The following is a 21,173-nucleotide window of genomic DNA, read 5'->3' as shown; positions in this document are numbered from 1 at the left end:
ATCAGTCAGCGGGAACAGACGTGCCCCTCTCCATCTGGCAGCTGCCCGAGAAAAATTCTCGAGAATTTCCAGCAGTTGAGCCAGTGGGTGTTCTAACTGCTTGCTCCAGAGACTGGAAACATCGGAGAAGGCAGTCTTATTTACAGAAAACCCCTCTCCCGCCCTCCGTTAGCTAATTAAAATTTTTCCAGGGACATTGCCATCACGAGGTAAGAGCCTGGAGAGTGTACTTCATTTATTTAACCGTTTATGATACTTACGGATGGGGACACAGCCCACTGCTCCCGGTCCGCGGAATGGAGGGTAAACGGAGGAGGGTTCCCAAGGGAGGGGAGGGGTAATATCTGTTTAGTTCCCCAGCCCCTTCAGTCCGAGCCCGGCGGTCAGCGCCTGGGTTCTCTGTGCGCAGCTTTCTTTCTTTTCGAGTTCTGGAGCAGCATGTCCGGGCGGGGCCCACCTAGGCTGAGCCACCGGCTGCCGGCATTTCCTGCGGAGCCTTCGCGCTCGGCCTGAACTTGACTGCGAGCTGGAGGCTCCTGCCGAGCGAGGGTGGTGGGCCGGGCTGGAAGGAGGGAGGGGACCATGGAAGGGTCGATGAACGGGAAGCAGGGGCCGCCCGCCCTCGCTTCCCTTTAGCGAGGCCCCGAGTCGCCTAGCCCCAACCCCCGGACGCGAGGATGCTGCGGGGGTCAGCGCCTTGTCGCCGCTGCAGCTGCGGCCAGGCCGAGGGAGACGTGGCGGTGGCCGGAATCTGTCCGCGGAGACTGCGGTTGAGAGGCGGGGTCTGGGCGGCGGAAGGTGCGCGAGGGAACCCAGTCGGCAGCATTGCCGCGCGCTGCGCCGGTGGGAGGCTGCGCTTGCTGCGGTGTATCGCCCTGGGTCGCCTAGCTGTCCCGGCCAGCGAAACAAGCCCAGGATCCCGAACTGTCCAAGGGTGAGCTTTTCAGGGGATCGGAAGAGAGAAGGATGCAGAGCCCTAGCTGGAATCGATCTGAGGACGTGGGTCTTGCTTTGCCAAGAGCGCACTATAATCTCAAGGCCTTGTGGCTGCTGACGTCTTCTTTCGCAGCCGCCGTCTGTAGATTAGAGATTTCCCAGGAGGTGACAAAGGCGAGACTCCGGGTGGCAACAGCCAGGGAATTTGGAGTCTCTAAAGCTCCACCGGCCTTTCTGAGCTTCAAACTGGAAATGTGCAGCAAGGCCTCTCCGGTCCTTGCACACTCCACCAGTGCGGAGGAAAGAAGGAGGTGGTCGGTGCTTTAGAATTGGGCAGCTAAGGTGACAGATTATGTTGGTCTTGAAAGACAGCAATAGTGTCGTAGTCTGGGGGAAAAAAGTCTCAGTTATAATTTTTCAGGATTTTTTTCTTGGAACCTTAGTCGCTTTCTGTTGGTCACCAACACAGGCACCTACTTCCCTTGACTGGAATCTTAGAGAAGAGGAAGAGTGGGAGAGGTGCTGGTGATAGAACGTAAAGGAAAATTCTTCTTCTTTTTTTAAAAAATTTACTGAAAATTTAATGTGTAGATCTCAACGTTGTATTAGGTGCTCTAGAGGAAATGAAAAAGGATAAAATACACACTTTATACTCAGTTGTTCTGAAAAATTCTTAAATGAAGGTTTGGAATATGGTCTGTATCCACATTAACTGAAATGTTTTACAAGATATTTATGGAATCAGAATGATGAATACTTTTCATTGCTCCCATGTTCTTTTCTCTATTCACACATCTAAATACATATGTTCACATCAAACCTAAGAGGAGTCAGTGGAGGTTTCTGTTGTTCTTGTTTTCTCCCTCATGTAGACTAGTAGATTTTCTTTCCTTCCTCCTAGCAGGGTACTGGTAAAGAGGATATTGGAGCCCAAATTTCCTGAAATACATTTTGGAGGTTTCCATAATATTTGAATCGATTGGGATGATTTTTTTCTTTTTTCTAGAGTGCTTAAAGAATTATTTTAAGAATATTAAAATTACCTGTGTTTCCATTGTGTAAGTTACTGATATAAAGATACCTGAGTGCCACTTTATAATGCGCAAATGTGAATACTTCGTTAAATATTTTTGCTAGAGGTATAAATCTAAGCAAGTTTCAGTAGTACTGATCCCTAGAACTCCTGAGTAATTTTGGCATGTGCTTAACATGACAACAATAAACTGCACTTTTTACCTGCTTTCAACAGTCAAGAGCAGTTTAACTCAAATCCCAAGTGCACGCTGCTCCCAGAGACTGGGAGCGCCTCCCTTTTCCAAAAGTACATTTGGACAGCTCCAAGGTGTTTAAAACATTGCGGGATTATAAAATTGGAATAAGATGAAAATGTAAAATAGGCATAGCAGTCTTGTAGCTGTATATGTGGCTTTCTTCATCACTCCCCCCCCTTTTATTTTTAAACAAAGTGTATACTTCAAAAGTTTACTAGAAACCAAATGCCTTTTTTTTTTTTTTTCCTTTTCTGATGCTTTTCACCTGAGATTCCTACTCTCAGGATGTGGCTTTTCACCAGCGCTCTACTGTGGAATCTCTATGCCTACTCTTGTGGACTCACAACTTATTTCATTTAACCCTCTTTGCTGAGAATCCCCCCTGCTAGTCAGCGTTGTTCAGTCAGGGGTCAACTTTGTTCAACTGTCATAGTTCTGTGTCAGGACTTTAAAGTATGAGATTAACCAAAAGCATTGAGGAGGAGGAAGATGGAGGCCTGGTCACACAAATGAATGTTAAAATGATGAAAATGGAAAGTATTTTCAGCGTTTATTTATTGTCAGTATGTAGAATATATGCAGGCTCACACTGACACGTTTTTAAAAATTCATGTGATTAAAGTAAATCATGAGCCATACATTTTGTGTTGATTGGGGGAGTAAAAACAGTTTTGGTTTTGAATAACATATAACCTTCAAATAGAAGCAAAGGAGTAAACACCTCTTTTTTTGGTAATGGGATGTGGTTTCCCTTTGATAACCGGAGGTGCTATGTCTCCCCCGACCCCAGTATCGTCATAAAAGAAGTGAGTTTCAGACTTTAGTACATGATATTAGCTAAAAGGCCAAGAGGGAACGGCCTCCTAAGTCTTTTGTGACCCATTAATAGTTTGGGAGGCCATCTTCATTCTAAATTCTGAGAAGGCAGGGCTCAGATGTCTTCCATTGCTTAGGTATCCAAGGGCGTTCTTTGGAACCTCATCCTTTCCTTCTACTGCTTTACTTACTGAAAGGAGTAATGGTCCTTCCTACACACAGCTAGACTGATTTCCAAAAACTTATTGAAAATGATTGTTTCAAATCTGTAATGCATTTTCTTGTAGATGAATTCAAGCTGGGCTTTTTGTGTGTGTTCATGTGTGCCTTTTGGGGAGATACATTTTTTTCAAATTCATTTTTTTATTGTGAAACAATTCAAACGTGCAGTTGAGAATAATACAACACCTGTATACCCTCTGCCAGCATTATCAAATTGTAACATTGTGCTATTTTTTACAGTTGGTTTTTAATTCATAAAGTAACAGAACGAAACACTATGGAGATGAATTTCTGCTTAGAACCTTATTTGTATGGCAAACTGCCAGAAACACAGCCCTCCCTGCAGGGGTGTAGGAATTCGGATGAGCTGCAGCTGTTAATATAAATGCATAGATCAGTGGCTCATAAATCAAGGCTGCTTGTCACACGTGCAGTTGCCCCCAGTTCCTGAGATCACACACACGACCCAATTTACATTAACTAGAATAATAAAGTTTAGTAAGTTGAGAAATCTTAAACTGAACTGAGATCCTAGATTGTATCTTTGCTAAAACTTGGGCACTCTCTGAGTACAGAACTATCATAAATATTCTATTAACCAGTTTTCTTTTTTTTAATTTCTAACTCTTGTAAGAGACTTTGTTACTGTTAATATTTTTCCCCACCTTTTCTTCAGAGCAATGGAGTTAATGAAGGGAAGACTATTTAGTTACACCTGTTTTCTATATTCTTGCTACTCAAAGTATGGGCCTGCCCGACCAGCAACTTGTTTGCAGGACCAGGGAGCCGGTTTGAAATACGGCATCTCAGGCCTCACCTGACAGACTGAATCAGAATTTACATTTTAGCAAGATCCCCAAGTGATTGTAGGTTAAAGTTGGAGAAGCACTTGTTCTATGTGAGCTGTGCACATTGTCAAATTTTTATAGAATTTAAACCCTGTGAATGGGGTAGGTAAATCAATTCATTTTTGATCCACTATTCTTAGAAGTAGGCTGTTAAGTGCCACCTTCTTTACAGACTTCATTCTTGGTACTATCTAATGATATATCAGTTATATTTGAAATCGTTGATGGAGTCTCTCTCTCTCTCTCTCTCTCTCTTTCTCTGTTTCTTTCTACTCAGTTGCATCGTTTCTCTGGAAGACAGCCCATTGTTGTTCCATTGACGGTTCCCTAATTCCTGAGTCCTCTGGAGTTATGTCCACAGCTGCCTTACTTACTTTGGTTAGAAGTGCTGGAAACCAGGTGAGGAGGAAAGCGCTACTCGGTGCCCGCCTGCTGCCGGACGACAGGTGGGTGACGCCCACGTGCCACAGCTCCACTTCAGAGACCAGGTGTTCTCGGTTTGACCCTGATGGTAGCGGACGGCCAGCCACCTGGGATAATTTTGGCATCTGGGATAACCGCATCGATGAGCCGATTCTGCTGCCGCCCAGCATTAAGTATGGCAAGCCGATTCCCAAAGTCAGCTTGGCGAACGTGGGCTGCGCCTCGCAGATTGGCAAACGAAAAGAGAACGAAGACCGGTTTGGCTTTGCTCAGCTGACAGACGAAGTCCTGTACTTTGCGGTGTATGATGGCCATGGCGGACCGTCGGCGGCCGATTTCTGTCACACCCACATGGAGAAATGCATCCTGTACGTACAAATGATACAATGGCTTTCACTCCTTGCAGTGTGCCTTATGCTTCCTGTTTAAACTTTCACCTTTTGGCTGAGACATTCACTGCTTTTTTTTGTTTGTTTGTTTTTCTATGTATGTATGGCTGCATTGGGTCTTCGTTGCTGCTGTGCGCGGGCTTTCTCTAGCTGCGGTGAGCGGGGCTTACTCTTCGTTGCGGTGCGTGGGCTTCTCACTGCGGTGGCTTCTCTTGTTGCAGAGCACGGGCTTCAGTAGTTGTGGCTCGTGGGCTCAGTAGTTGTGGCTCGTGGGCTCTAGAGCGCAGGCTCAGTAGTTGTGGCTCGTGGGCTCTAGAGCACAGGCTCAGTAGTTGTGGCGCACGGGCTTAGTTACTCCGCGGCATGTGGGATCTTCCCGGACCAGGGCTCGAACCAGTGTCCCCTGCGTTGGCAGGCAGATTCTTAACCACTGTACCACCAGGGAAGTCCCAACATTCACTGTTAAGGTAGTTATTTGAGTGCTTTCACACTGTTGTTTTATGAACAAGCAGTTGCTCAAGCATGCCAGTTATTACAGATGACTATTACCACTTCAGAAATATGTATGTTTTAACAACTCCCTTGGTGAGAGCATTGACCAGAATCTGCAGCCCTTGACTTGTGATCATTTCAAGTGAATTAACGTAATAAAGTACATGATCTCATGTACTCTGAGAATCTATGAGTAACATTTACTCCTATCAGTGCAGGGCACACAGTGCTTCAGTAAGTGGTAATTATTCTTTCAAGTGGTATGAATAGCTTGGAATACTTGTTGAAAATAGCTTTAGATGATTGGCATTAGAATAGGGAAAATGCTTTTAATGAGGGGGCTTTGGAGCTCTTTAAAAAGTTTATTTACCGCAATTATTATTAATGTATTTTTGAGGGTCACACTACTGCTAGAATTAAAAGAGGGGGAGAACATGTGACAGTTATGACCACGTGACTCTTCTTCCCAAGCATAGTTATTCATACCGTTCATCAGTTGATTTATATATATTTTGCCTTATTCCACAAAGGAACTCAGTGGCTTAAATTTAATATAAAGGAACTCTTGACTTCTCAGGGTTGTGATAGTGAGGATTAATTTTTTAAGGATGGAGACTTGGGCTTTTATTTGACTGTTTTTAAAGGCTTATCTCTGTGCCTGATTCTTTCTCAATTTGATTCGTTAATATATGGATCTGAAGCCTCTGAAAGGCAAGCCACGGAGGTCCATTGTATGGAATGACTCTGCTAGCTGGAGGGACCAAGAGGAAGGCTAGAAACCTGTAGTCAAATGACTGTTTGGGGCTCTTTTTTTCCTCTCCACGAAGGGATTTGCTTCCTAAGGAGGAGAACTTGGAAACTGTGTTGACCTTGGCTTTTCTAGAAATAGATAAAGCCTTTGCAAGGCACGCCCACCTGTCTGCTGATGGTAAGTAAAGCAATCTCTTTCCTTACTGTCCTGGGGCATTTCAGGGAAGAAGGAAACATTAGGGGTGGGAGTTTTAATGTAAGTTTATTTGTAAGGATACTTATGTTGAAAATGATTTTTTAAATGAAGAATCACTTTAAATGTTATTTGGAATCCAAACGAAATCCACTTTTAAATGAACTATATTGGAGATTGTTTTAGAAATTGGAGCTCCAAAATGGCTCTGATATTGAATTTCAATTTTAAAAAGATTAAAAAACATTTTTTAATCTGTTTGATTGCTTGTTTTATGGGCAAGAGGTCCGTCCGTACTATGAGAGGGTTTATTATTTGGGGTTTTTTTTTAAGAGGAATCTGACGAGCAAGTACTGAAATTCACTACAGGGTAATCTAATCTAGCCAGAGAGTAAATGTCCACATCAGAAGAAAATTGCTAATTGGTCCTCAATAGAAAAGGACAATGGCTAATAGGCACTACTCTGTAAAATTAGAAGGAAGATCTTTTTTCTTCCATTTCTTAAAAAAGCTTGATCTTGCAGCTTTCCCGTGGTAACTAGTTGACATTTTTTTTTCATTTGTTAAACACAAGGCCACGGCAGCTGAATTTTAGAATTTGTGTACTGTATGACCTTACATTTTGAAAGTAAAATGTTTCTGATTTTGACTAAATTTATCAAAACCATTTCAGGAGAATGTAGCTGATGTTTTCTGGTTAGCTGGCCCCCCAGTTTATTGCTCATAAAGTTAACCTTGAAAACTTCTGCAGCAACCATTTAAATGTATGCATATAGACCTCATAACCGATTTGAAAAGGAATCATGCAGTAACATTAATCTGTGTTTTGTTCGTCCTTTTGTTTAAAGGAGGTCAAAGTGTACCACAGCAATGTTATTTTTGTAATTTTCAGTTGGAGTGCATAGGGCTGGAAATTCTTGCTATTTCACAGATGAGGAAGTGAAACTCAGAGAGAGGTAAAAGGTCAATTGCAGAGTTAGGCCTGAGATGTTCCTGGCACCCACCGTGGCCTCTCTCGTGGGCGTATTTAAAGATGAGTATTAGAGAGGATGATTCTAGGATGGCTCTATTTGCCATTTTAAGAAGTTTTTCCTCCTCTTTTTCGAGAACCTTATCATCATCGAACTTCTCTGAAAAGCATTAGAGTCCACTCTCTTTGTTCAGTTCAGGGATTTATTTTCTCGTTCGTAGATTATTCAGGCCCATTTTCTCTTCTCCGTTCCTTAGGACTTTTTTTCCGCCTTCCAGCTGGCCCCTCACCTTGTGAAAATAAGGGTTGAGAGACGGTAGATTTTAGCATAAGATTTTGTACTTGTTCCTCGTGGGTAAAACATACAAAAGTGAAGAGATTCTGTACTGGTTCCTCGTGGGTAAAACATACGAAAGTGAAGAGGACATCAAAACACTTTCTTATAGCTGTATTTTTATAGCTCTGAATATTGGTATGCTTTTGTCTCATCCATAAGCAGGTCGGCTGTGTATCACACCACGAAGTTTATTGGCTGTAGTGCAGGTGGCGTGCCCCAGCTGTTGTGTAAATAGGTAGAGCTCACTGGGCAAGGTTTTCAGAAAGGAATGTTCAACTTTACCATGGGAATGTGGCCAACAATCAGAAACCATGAACCCTTCCTGGGTGCAGTTAGCCCTTTTGTAAAGGATCTGCTTGACGAACATGCTTAAAACTGTGATAGGTTTGGTATAAAATGTGAGAGTACTCCTTTCATTTATTAAATAATAAATGACAGTTAAAGGGAATTTTGAACTTAGGGAGAGATTGACTTAACTTGCCTACCTTAAAAGAACCTTTCTAAAGATACCTTTCTCACATCAATTCAGGTGTGCAAAGACATTAATCACAAAAATGTACTTCATTTCTAATAATGAAAATTTATTTATTTAACTTAGTTCCTCTGTCACATACTTTGAGTTAATGATCTCAGACCTTTCATAAGATATTCTAAAATTTATTTTTCACCTGATGGCCATTTGCTTGCGAGTATAATGGAGCATGACAGAACGATGCTTCGTGTACTACTAAAAGAACAAGAAAGGGTCTGTTATGGCATTGTCGTTCTTAAGTCTTATTTTCGATGTATTCTTATAGATCAATTAGTCCGTGTGGTTTTTTCTTAAAGTAAGTATTTTGAGAACAACTTTAAATTTATTCTTAATCAGTTGCCAAGGCTTTCAAAGGTGGCAAAAATTGCCTTTTGATATTTGGGGGCTATTTTATCAAATATATTAAAGCCACTAAAGATAGGATGCTGTACGTCGTTTAACCTTTCAATATGCGGACTTAAAAAAAAAAAAAAAAGCAGTGTACCACTTCAGATTTCAAAGCGATTATTTAAATTAAAAAACATTTTTTAGTTTTTAGTAAGAACTGAAGCAGTATCAGTATTATAAGAGAGAATAATATTCTTTTTGGCACAGCTGTGAGTAGGACCCATGCTAGTTAAATAAAATTGTGAAGTAAGTGCAGTTTGCCCTCTCCAATTTCTTTCACCTTTTCTTTTAGCATCAGCTCCATTTTCCCTCCTTGAACCCTTTCTGTGATCAGCTTGAGGGTAGGGGCCATGGCTTATTCATTTTTGAATCTCTAGGGTTCAGCACCCTGTAGAGAGTCTGGAAGGTACTCAATAATTATTTGGACTAAACTGATCTCCACTGCCTACTCTTTCTTACCAAAGTTATTATAACTTATCCCTTGATTATCCTATAGCTGATTTAACCGAATTATTAATATAATGTGTATATTTTAATGAGTTATCACTTCTAGGGGGGATCTGAGTTTTGAGTAAGGAAAGCTGAAAAGAGATTGGTTAAACCATAGGAATGAATCACTAATGCTGGAATTTCAGGTAGGGAAGAGTGCCCCACGTCATACTATTAGCTTTCTCAAAAGAAAGTGAAAATAATAAAGTGAAAATAAAACACTCTCTTCTTTTTAAGACTTTCATCCAATGTCTGCATAAAATACTTCCAATTACCTCATTAGCATTTAAAATATTTACTATTTCAGTTTAAAATGGGGGTAGTTGGAGGAGAATAAAATCAGAATGCCACTTATCAAGAAACAGCCCTTAAGAAATTGCTGGCTATTTTTATTGATTTGTTGTAGATGCATTTTCAATTTACCCTTATTTACAAATAGCTAATTTCATCATCATCGTTGAATATTTTGTATTCATTTTATACCAGTCATGTGTATTTTTACAATTAATGAAACCAGCCAGTAAGTTCAAGTGATGTCCCATTAGTCTATTGTTTAATGAACAAATTGTCACTCAAACCAGATGGTAGAAAACTTAGATGATATCCTATATATCCGATAAACTCTTCGAAGTGTTTCTAGATTGCTTAAGATTTGAAAGCAACAAAGCTCCCCAAGAGACAAATGGATCAAAAAGAGAAGACTTGCTCTGACGTTCAGAGTGGGAGACGTTGGTGGCAGCATTGTGAGTCTCATTGGAAACTTCCATGCTCTTCATGTTCCTTGATCTCTTTATGGAAGAATTACACTAAAAAATAACCAGTGTGAGAAATGCAAAGTTTTTGATTTCCCTTCTTATGTTGGAGGCAGCCAAAAGCAAAAAAAAGAGGGACAGCATTGAAGAGATATTCTTATTGTGCTGTTACTGCTTCAACTTGTTACTGATTTAGTGTTTATGACTCACGCATGTCTAGAATGCCCATTTTTGATAAACACTGAAACTGTATTGGTTTATACATATTATTTTTTACACAGTTGAATAATTACTGGGGGGGGGTTATACTTTGAAAAGTACGGCTTTACTCTTTGTGTTGCCATTCAAAATCTTGATCATTTTTCTTTTGATATATTGACCTGCGACACTGGAGGAAAGAGAGAGCTGCAGAAACTCCCATTTCATGAATTACATAAAATTGTAAACATTCATTAGAGCTCAAGAGCCTTGCTAGCCTTTATTTAAACAATTAATTTAATCTTCTACTCAAAAAATGCCTTATAGATACTAAAATTCTTGCATTTAGCACCATTATCTGTATCTGGTATAGGAGGTGCTTTGATTCCTTCTTGATTTATATTTAAATCCCAGTAATTTGGTGGTATACTGTAGTTCACATCCTCTCTGGTATGCTTGTCAGATACGAACTACTCAGTGCTCTACCCATGAATTCCCATGAATTTTCCCTTTTGTAACTGGGACAGTTCTGATATTGATACCAAATCAATTTACGGTTCATTTTTTTCAACTCAATAAACGTACTGATTTACTCTTCGAGACTGACTGACTGACTATGTGTGTGTGCATGAGTATATAGATGTGTGTCTGTGTTACCACAATATGTGTCTTGGGACACATACATTTGTATGTAGGTTTTCCTGCCTGGGGAAGCCACAAAACCAAGAAGTGTTGCTCTGTGATGAAAAACAGACTCAACTACAAAATACCATCAACTTGGGCAAACTGAGTTTTGGAATCATTGATTTGGCATCTCCTGGAATATTATATAATTTGCTAGTGAAACTTTCACCAAAATAAAACCCTTCCCCTTATTTTGCAGCTCTTTCTCTACCCTCCCCTGTGTTGCAGGTTTGTAATGTTTGAGCACAATTCCTGGGTGAATTTCCTATTTGCCTCTGTGCGTGTTATTTGTGGCAGAGAACTGTGCCTGGTCAGCAGCTCTAGACCTGGAGCCCGTGGACACTATATGCTGGGCTTCAGTGGAAAGAGAGATCTGCTTAATTTTGTCCCAGGTGAAGGAGTCCAGCGGTTCCTAGCCTGGACTACTGGAAGGTTCCCACATCCTCTTTGTCCCATTAGTTGAGATGACTTGCAGTAGAAAATGTCCAGTGAGTGTTAAGAACTTATTGAAAGATGTCTTAGTTTTATAGTTTTGTTGTTAGGGAAAAAAGTGAGAATTTTTACTTCCATGTTAAATGTTAATTGAAAATAAATGCTGATTTAATATTTATATTCTTAGATGCTTAGCAAACCAGAATCAACAGTTTTGAAAACTTTCCCATAAATCCTGGGATTTTGGAACTGTGAAGTTGGGTTGGTTAAAAACTCAAGCTCTTTTAAATTCCCAAATGGCAGAGCCATGAATTATAATCCTAAGTGGCTAAACTTGAAGTTTTCATTTATGAGGTTTTAACTCTTGATGTAGCCAATTAAAAACCACTTTTAAGAAAAAGCTGCTCCTGGGACTTCCCTGGTGGTTAAGACTCCGAGCTTGCACTACGGGGGGCACCAGGTCGATCCCTGGTCAGAGAACTCAGATCCCACGTGCTGCTGTGTAGCGCGGCCAAAAAAAAAAAAAAAAGAAAAAAGAGAGAAAAGCTGCTCCTGTCAGTTTAAACAAAGGAGAATACTAAACTCCCTGGACAGGTAGCATCTGAGTAAACGCCTGTGTTTTCTCGCCTGGCTCTTCTCATCATTTGAAAAGATTGCAGAAGTTCAACTGTAAAGCTTCCCCTGTATAATGTTTTAGGACACTCACAAGTTGACATTTATAATATAAACATCACTGATACACTAAAACGTTTGTGTTGTACAACTATGATATGTTATATATTTTAGTTTTGCCAAGACGATACTACTTTGGCACAGCAGTTCCAAAATCAAAAGAGATAAATGGGAAGATAGTGGAACCATATACGCTCTCTCTCCATAAAGTAAATTCGGCACGGATATAGAAGATTAAGCAGGGTTTATTCATGTTTTTTTTCCATTTTCCTCTTCTGATTAAAGCAGGCATTTTAATATACTGATTGGAAAATACGTGCATATATATCTTTCCAAATGCATTACTGCTGTTTTTAAAATTGTCTTTAAAAAAAAAAAAGGGAAAGACTGAGCTGCAGTCAGTCACTAGCACTTCATTTTTCCTAAATCTGCCTTTGAAGTCAAAATCATCTTTAGATGATCACCTGAACATTTTACTTAGATGCTTTAAAGAATTAACCACGTTACTGAAGATAATACCTGCTTTAAATGCTATCTTTTTTGATTTTTTCCATTTGCTTTCCTTTTTAGCCCATAATTTCACAGTACTCTCACTTTGACAAGGCTCAATGCACCCTCAAAACTTTTAACAAGTAGGAAAGAACTCAGGGCAGACACTGTTAGAATACACACCAAAGAAAGATGCAAAAATGCCCTTTGGATTGGATGGAGGAAATAGCGGTGACCTCCAGCCAAGCAACGTATAATTTTGTTATTGGTTGGAGGAAATTAATATTCTTGGAGTGCTCTGGGCCCAGGGCTTGACCACAGGATTAGCACTTGGCAGCACTGTCCGGCATCTGGGGACAGACTGATGGTTCGGTGGAACTACAAGCGTGAACTATACCAAGTTTATGGGAAACTAGAATGAATTTCATTCCCTGCCCTCCAGATTTACTCCTAATATAATGATGGCTGTACCTTTGTTTCATGTCTGGGGAGGACAAAGATGAGAAAAGAATGTGAACCTTTAACCGTTTTAGGATTTTTTTTGGTGAACATTTGTAAAATTAAAACAGGTGTAGAAGGAAAGAATATAAAATATAGTGCTTGAAGAGCCAATGAGGCACTTGGCATATCTTGCTTAGCCTGTTAACTGATAATAATTTCACAGGACAGGGGTAAGAAATGGAAGAAAAAAGCTGAGTGCATAGATTTTAGAAAAGTTGGCTTGCCTGAATGGGCTCTGTAGACCTAAATCATCCTGCCATATTAGCCAATCTAATTAAAATGTAATACTCTTAATCCCAACACCTGATGTACACACAAAGGTGTAATAATGATCCATTCAAGTGAACCCTACTGTATATAAATAGAAGCCATTTGGAGACAGTGATGCATTTTTTACCAAATTAGGTTAGCAACTTTTTCTGTTTGCATGGAGCCTTGTTACTGAATTAAATACCTCTTTCTCTGCATGCTCTTACTTACATAGTTCATTTGCATTTTATTTGCATAGCTCTAGTTAAATTAGAATGATACATTTCAGCATTAGTTTAACATGCCTATGTTTTATCTTGTAATAAAAATTCCACATCCAATCATTTGACCGTCACTGACTTGTACTCTTTTTCATCGTGTCTGCAGCGACCCTTCTGACCTCTGGGACTACTGCAACAGTAGCCCTTTTGAGAGATGGTATTGAACTGGTTGTAGCCAGTGTTGGCGATAGCCGAGCTATTTTGTGCAGAAAAGGAAAACCCATGAAGCTGACAATTGACCATACTCCAGAAAGAAAAGATGAAAAAGAAAGGTACCACCTCCACTCATCAATTTTCTATAAGGATAGTATTTATATAGTTCAAGACAGAAATAAAACCTTGCATTTTAAACTGATTTTATGCTAAAGTTTAACGGAGCCTTGGTTTTCTGGGTATCACAACGTAGTCTTTTAACTTTTTTTTGACCAGGATTAAGAAATGTGGCGGTTTTATAGCTTGGAATAGTTTGGGACAGCCTCACGTGAACGGCAGACTTGCGATGACCAGGAGTCTTGGAGATCTGGATCTTAAAACCAGTGGTGTGATAGCAGAACCGGAAACAAAGAGGATTAAGGTAAGAAAGGACTTGCAAACCCTTGATACACAGGCAAGGAAGGAATGCAGGATTGTCTCCAGCCGCAGGCTTTCTTGGAAGCCTTAATTGAAGCCAGAGTGACTTTTATTCTTAGTTTTTGAAAAAATATTCATTTTATTTATTTATTTATTGGTTTTGGGCTGCATCGGGTCTTACTTGTGGCGCATGGGATCTTTTTGTTGTGGCACGCAGGCTCTTCCTCGCGGTGTGTGGGCTCCTCTCTCGTGGCGCTCGGGCTCCAGAGAGCATGGTCTCAGTAGTTGCGGCGCAGCACGGGCTTAGTTGCCCTGCGGCATGCGGGATCTCAGTTCCCCGCCCAGGGACTGAACCCGCGTCCCCTGCACTGGAAGGCGGATTCTTAACCACTGCACCGCCAGGGAAGTCCCCAGAATGGCTTTTAAACAGAAGTTATTAATGGAAGGATAGATAAACTTTTCAGATAAAACAGGATAGTGCTTTCCTGGCCTAATGTATGAGGAAGTGTTGGCTTTGTGTCACCCTGCCATGGAATTTGCCTGGAAGCATCACTGCACTGCCCTTGCTCACCTGCACCTCATCATTCAGCATCCCTCTCCCTTGGAAGCTGAGCCTGACTTCCTTTTTCCACCAAGCTAAATAATTGTCCCACCTCTCTTTTTGTGACATCTTCTGCTTGCTACTAATCATTGCCCCCACTACGCTACGCTTCCCCCAGCATACACCCAGTGGTGAGCTGACACTTCACCTGTGCAACCCCCAGCCTGCTCTAGTACCGGGCACATTATAGTGTAGGCGCCCAGTAACGGCAGCAAATGACTGTTAATTTACTGAACGATTTTGTGTCTTATACATATCCCACTTATATTCATTTCGTCTAACAAATACTTACATAGCAGTTTACTATGTGCCAGGCTCTGTTCAAAATAGCTACTCCTACCCCATTTTACAGAGAAAACAAATCTGGAGCATATACACTTCAACCTACCTATGTTTGCCCAGTTGAAAAACAGAGGTGGGTTTCACACCCAGGGAGCCTGGCTCCAGAGACAGTGCTCTCAGCCATTACATCAAGCCGCCCGGTAGCATTTAGCTACCTGGCTGCTTCCTCCAGGGTGTTACTAAGTAAATGTTAGGTTTGTCCTCAGTGATTGATGCTAAATGTTGCCACTTTTGCCCTAAATGCAGGCCTTCCATTTTCACTCTGTTTGCCTACAAGCTCTGACACACGGCTGACCACTCGGAAAGCAGATAAAATTGTTGCATTATGAAGATTATCCTCAGGCTGTCTGGTTTATAACCCTGTGCGTTTGGTTCTGACCGCAGCTACATCATGCCGATGACAGCTTCCTGGTCCTCACTACAGATGGCATTAACTTCATGGTAAATAGCCAGGAGATCTGTGACTTCGTCAATCAGTGCCACGATCCCAGTGAAGCCGCCCATGCAGTTACTGAACAGGTGACACAGCAGAGCTTCTGCTAGAGAAGTCCCAGGGCGGGGAGGAGAGCACAAAGCCAGGTGCAGGTTTCGCTGCAGCCTGGAGGGGCCACCACTGACTGCAGATTTCTTTGAAACCTTGTGTTTTAGCTTTAGTATTACATGGAATTTTACACTTGACTCCATAATATTTCCAATTAAAAATGTTTTTACAATTCTTCCAAGTAGTTAAGTAAAATCAATATGCCAGGGAAATGAGCTATGTTTATTTTTTGGCTTTGTACTCATCTTGAAATGACAGTAACAGCATTGGTAAATTATAGCATTAGCAAATACTAATGTCACCGTGTGTCAGGCACTTTTCTATTCATATGTATTTAACTCATGTAATCATCACGATAACCCTCTGAGGCTGGAGCTAGAATTATCCCTTCTTCACAGAGGAAGAGAGCAGAGGCACAGAGGCCGAGACATTAAGTAACTTATTCAAGATGGCAAGATTGTCACGTTGCAGAACCGGTCTTCAAACCCAGACAGCCGAGCTCCTGAATCCAGCCACTGGACCATTTTAAACTAGACTGCTCCACATGAGTATCCAATGTAGAAACACTATAGCATAGTCAATTTCTGGTTTTGAAAAATGGGTGTGTAAAAACAAACAAATACACAAAGGTATATGGATGAGTGGTATGTCGGTGTGCCAGTCAGAGCTAAAATTTGGAAGCTGGATAATATCCAGTAAAAAAAAATGTATAATTTCCATGTGTTAATACTCTGTTTGGATAGATAGTTCTTTTTTTTTTTTTTTAACTTTATTTTATTTATTTATTTTTGGCTGCATTGGGTCTTCATTGCTGCATGCAGGCTTTCTCCAGTTGCGGCGAGCAGGGTCTACTCTTTGCTGCGGTGCGCAGGCTTCTCATTGAGGTGGCTTCTCTTTGTTGCAGAGCATGGGTTCTAGGCGTGCGGGCGTCAGTAGTTGTGGCTCACGGGCTCTAGAGAGCAGGCTCAGTAGTTGTGGCTAGTGGGCTCACTAGTTGTGGCTCGCGGGCTCTAGAGCGCAGGCTCAGTAGTTGTGGTGCACGGGCTTAGTCGCTCCGTGGCATGTGGGATCTTCCCGGACCAGGGCTCGAACCCGTGTTCCCTGCATTGGCAGGTGGATTCCCAACCACTGCGCCACCAGGGAAGCCCCTATATCATATATTTTGTATCAATCTTTTTCTTCAGGGTTTTGACCTCAGGCTCTGAGGTATTTTCTTTTTTTTAATAAATAAATTTATTTATTTATTTTTGGCTGCGTTCAGTCTTCGTTGCTGTGCGTGGGCTTTCTCTAGTTGCGGCGAGCAGGGACTGCTTCCCGTTGTGGTGCACAGCCTTCTCTTGTTGAGGAGCATGGGCTCTAGGCACGCGGGCTTCAGTAGTGTGGCTCGTGGGCTCTAGAGCGCAGGCTCAGTAGTTGTGGCTCGCGGGCTCGAGTGCAGGCTCAATAGTTGTGGCACATGGGTTTAGTCGCTCCACGGCATGTGGGATCTTCCCGGACCAGGGCTCGAACCCAGGAAGTCCCAGGCTCTGAGGTCTTTTGAAGTACATTTGCTGTAATCCCAAGCACTTATTAATGCTGACTATATAATTTGCTATTTGCATTAGTTCCTAAAATTGATTTATAATCCCACTGTAGGAAGTTTAGTTTATGCCAGTTTTCTATTTTGTATAGACTGTAATAAACTTTCTTACAGTTTTATATCTTTATACACATCCACTTCCTTAGGTTATTATTTCTTTAAGCTAAATCCCTAGGAGCAGAATTGCTAGGTAAGAGCTAACACTGAATCCTTAACCCTGCATTACTCCCTATGCTAAATGCGTTACGTGTGTTTTCTTCTTCAGGAGCTACGTAGCTTGTACCTCAGTCCACTGGTGTATTTATTGCCAAAACCGCTACAGTGGCATATAGTTAATATAGCGGTTTGGGACATCAGTTATCCTATATGCAATTGATACAAACCACTGTGAAATAATTGTGTTAGTAACTGTGTTTGAAGCCAGTTTGGCCTTCCAGAGAAAGGCCATTTCTTTTTGTACAGACTCTGATTTCCATTGTTCATCTCTTCCTTCCTGCCGTAACTTGCAGGCAATACAGTATGGTACTGAAGACAACACTACTGCAGTAGTAGTGCCTTTTGGTGCTTGGGGAAAATACAAGACCTCTGAAATCAACTTCTCATTCAGCAGAAGCTTTGCCTCCAGTGGACGATGGGCCTGATCACTTGCTGGGACTTGGAGTTTCTGTGCAGTTTTTCACTGATTGTGTCAAGAAACTGATAAGATTTTGAAAAGTTGACTGTACCAAGGTGACCCTAGGACTCACTAGATCAGTACACACATCACTATAAACTTAGTAACCATCCACATAGTAGTTTTTCATAAATACCTGTCATATTTATGTTCAACTAACTGTACATACTCAGTATAAATACGTGTAATTCAGCTATTGTGAATGAGTCTCTGAGTGAGCAAATGAAGAATGGTTTTGATACACTTGCTGAGTGTTAAATTTCTACATGAATTTCTTTTGACCATTTCTGATCTTTATTCATTTGACCAGGTTCTTGCCTTCAAGTTCTTCAAAACTAGTCAGTATTTTGACAGCTACTCAATGGTTATCTGCAAGTGTTTATTTTTAATAACGGTACCAAGCATTAAGTATGAAAACTGAGTTCTCTGTTACTATATTTTGTACTCTGGATCACCTACTGGTGAATGTAACAACGCAAAAGAAATTAATTCAGCTAACATGACACTGCTAAGCTGTATACATATGTACAACAGTGCACTTACGTATTTCCACTGTGTCACCAGGTCTCTACTGCCCCCAGTCAATTCATTCCTGTTTTTCTGTAGGTAAGAATGCTGTATAGCTATGACTATTCCTTCATATCAGAAAAGAATGTCCAGGCTAAGAGTTCTTTGGTCAAAGCTATACAGAGTTACATACTGACAGTATCAAGTATTTTGTATAACGTTTCCATTTGTTATTCGAATTCTATGTTTTGTGTTTTGTATACGGAATGTTTATATTATCGCTTTTTGTATAGAGTAAGCAAGTCGGATAATTTGTCAGTAAAAATAATCCCACACTGACCGATAACTGCTACAGACATAGCTTGAGGTTTATGTCTCCTTTTTCTAAGACTCCTAAGAAAGAATAAATCTAAAAAAAAAAGCCTTATCTATTCCAGCTTGCTATGTAATTTAGGAGTATAAAACTATATTTCCTTATATCTGTGTGTAAGTTTGCTGTTAAAATGTGAATCTCTAAATGTGTGTATGGAATTACATCTGCAGTTTATTTCTGCAGACAGTGTAAATTTGTTGTATGTGTAGGTGTATGTACATATGTATATTTTAGACTAATGGAAAATGAAAGGGAACAATCCTGCATAGCTCCTTCACCAGTTAGCTTTCAATTATTGATATGTTTATCTCTAAGAACTCTTGACAAACTGAGGGAAGTTTCAGAGTGGAGAACCAATGGTTACTAGGAGATAAGGAAATAGATTAAAAATGGCTGTAGGAGATATTCTGTGGTGGGTAACTTCTGTGGAAAAACCTAGGAACAGAACAGCATTTGAAGCTACATTGCTATATTGTAATTTGCATATAAAATAATAGGATGTGAGAAAAATACTGAAGTGTTAAGAATGACGGGGAGTTCTGTGGAAACAAAAGAAAAACCAAAACGATAAAGTTGATGTACCTTCAACTCTTAGTTTTCAGGTTGACTTTTCTTTAAGTTTTACTCAAGGCTTATTAGAAGGAAGAGGGCACAACATCGATATTCACATCTCACCTTTTTGGGAATGGAAGGAAAGAAATCTTGAGTTTTCCTGCCTGTATTAATCAGGAATTATCCTTTGGGAAAAAGTGGTATGGAAATATTTCAAGGTGTTTTTTTTTTTTTCAAGGAAGTTTGGTAAAAGAAAGAAAAACATTACAAGAAAGGATATGGTCTCCTATTCATTGCCTGGGAAGTGAGGAACCAAAGGTAGGCCAAGAAACCTGGAAAACTTTCTCCCTCTTCCTGAGTAGGGTCTTGGGACATAAACATGGAAGCTACATTTAGGAGTATGGAGAGTTTCCAAACTAACAAGCAAACAGAAACTCTAAAGCACAAGATGACCTGCTCAAAATGTAGGTTTTATTTTTGTTTTGAATTCTTCACATTGCTATTCCTCTCTTTTCCTTTAAAAAACCAGCGTGGGAGTGATGTCGTTGACTTCAGAGGTGTAAGAGCCACTGAGGCGTTGGGTGGATTGCCATCTGTGACAAGGAAGAATTTGTAGGACATGTAGGCCTTGGTCTGGAGTGGATTTTGCTCTGCTCAACCTGAAAGTTTTTAAAACCTGAAACTAGTCAGCTTTGACTAAAGCATAAAAACACACTAGTGTCTGTTTTTCAAGCCATGACGTTGAAGTATAACTTATAGATTATTATAATCCATAAAAGATAAGCATACATGTATTAGGCTTTTAAGTCTATTACTGGGAATTATGCAAATAGTAGTGGAACAGAAGGACTGTTCCAAATAGTTTTTTGGCTATAACTGTGAATTTGCCATGTGGCTATTACCATGTGGGCATAGGTATGGTGTAAATTATATTAATGTAATTAAACTTAAATCAATTGTATTTATGTTTGCCTTTCATTTATATGTAGTATATAAATCATCTTTCTAAAATAAGTTGCCTAACTTTATTTGCCATCACTGATTTGGCAAAATATTGTTAAAATCATTGTGATTTTTCACAAGTATAAATTCTTAAGTACCTTATATATTCAAGTGTAAATGCAGTCCTGCTTTCCATCAACCGTTTATTTGTTACAGACCCTTGTGTTAAGTGCATCAAAGTTGTATGCACTTTTTCTGAAAAAAGAAAAAAATAAAGTTTTGGCAGGATCAGTTTTGAATTTCAGTACTCTATGATGGGAAATTACTTACTTTGAAGAATTCTTAGCATGTAATTTGAATAGAAATTATTTTTTCTCAGTGGAATTGAATTTTTTTTTAAACAAATCTTGGCAGAGAATGAGTCGGCCTCTGCTAACTCTTCAGTATCAGACAGGACATTTAGTTTTCTTTCTAAGAACGAACAAGGATTTAATTTCACAGTAATATTATAATAAGAAAATGCTTCAAGGTGCAGTGGGGGAAGGGATGGTTCAAGTTTAGCATTGAACCCTTAAACACAAACATATATTTGTATTTTCCTTTAGCACTTCAGTTCACATACCTGTGTCTGTGCAAAGTGATATAAAATTCTGGTTGGGTTACGTTTCACTGCATTTATTATATTCACTTATCTGGATGACTTCAGCAGAAATAAAAAGTCATGTCTTTAGAAGCCAAACTGTGATGACCTGCCTGTTGCTTTTGGCATCTGGAATGAGACTGCTTGACCCTCTGGCAGCTCCCCTTGGTTGTTAGATGGTTGAAATGGTCCACTGATGGTCATATTGCGCATTCGAGGCTGTGAAGTCATGGCGTTGTTCCATCTCCAAGAATGACTCTTCTTCCACTGGATTCCTGTACAGAATTTAGCAGTTTGCTGTCTCCCAAATTAGTTTCTGCTAAAGTGCTCTTGTGTACATTTGTTTTATAATTTACCAAAGTACTAATTGGGTGTATAGCACTTCTGTAGTGGGCTGATGTAATTGCTGCTTTGACCATTGTTTTAAAAGTAAGTATTAGAGTAACTGTAAGCATACTAAAATCATATCTCAGTGTTCAAAGCAACATTTAAATAAAGTATGTGCATTAAACACTTTAAAATCAAATTGTGTTTATTTGG

At 40.3% G+C, this 21,173-nt stretch overlaps 1 protein-coding gene across 3 annotated transcripts; it reads left to right on the top strand.

Annotated features, from left to right (window-relative positions):
- The first annotated feature begins 73 nt into the window (after positions 1-73).
- Positions 74-21,139, top strand: PPM1K (protein phosphatase, Mg2+/Mn2+ dependent 1K). 3 transcript variants are annotated; one of them, XM_029235108.1, is made up of 7 exons: positions 74-209; positions 4,371-4,884; positions 6,225-6,325; positions 13,420-13,585; positions 13,743-13,887; positions 15,211-15,345; positions 19,290-21,139. In XM_029235108.1, exons 2-7 carry the CDS (start codon positions 4,445-4,447, stop codon positions 19,299-19,301), a joined length of 999 nt encoding a protein of 332 aa, XP_029090941.1. In that variant the 5' UTR covers positions 74-209; positions 4,371-4,444; the 3' UTR covers positions 19,302-21,139. The 3 variants fall into 3 exon arrangements, with proteins under 3 accessions (XP_029090941.1, XP_029090939.1, XP_029090940.1); XM_029235106.1 differs by lacking the exon at positions 19,290-21,139 and adding an exon at positions 17,456-18,547; XM_029235107.1 differs by lacking the exon at positions 19,290-21,139 and adding an exon at positions 15,766-16,107.
- The last annotated feature ends 34 nt before the right edge of the window (positions 21,140-21,173 follow it).

The sequence above is a fragment of the Monodon monoceros genome, unplaced genomic scaffold (genome assembly GCF_005190385.1).
Source record: "Monodon monoceros isolate NGI ecotype Baffin Bay Population unplaced genomic scaffold, NGI_Narwhal_1 Super_Scaffold_20, whole genome shotgun sequence".
Taxonomy (NCBI): Eukaryota; Metazoa; Chordata; class Mammalia; order Artiodactyla; family Monodontidae; genus Monodon; species Monodon monoceros.
Note: the sequence above shows the minus strand (reverse complement) of the source record. Positions and strands in the feature narration are given on the sequence as shown.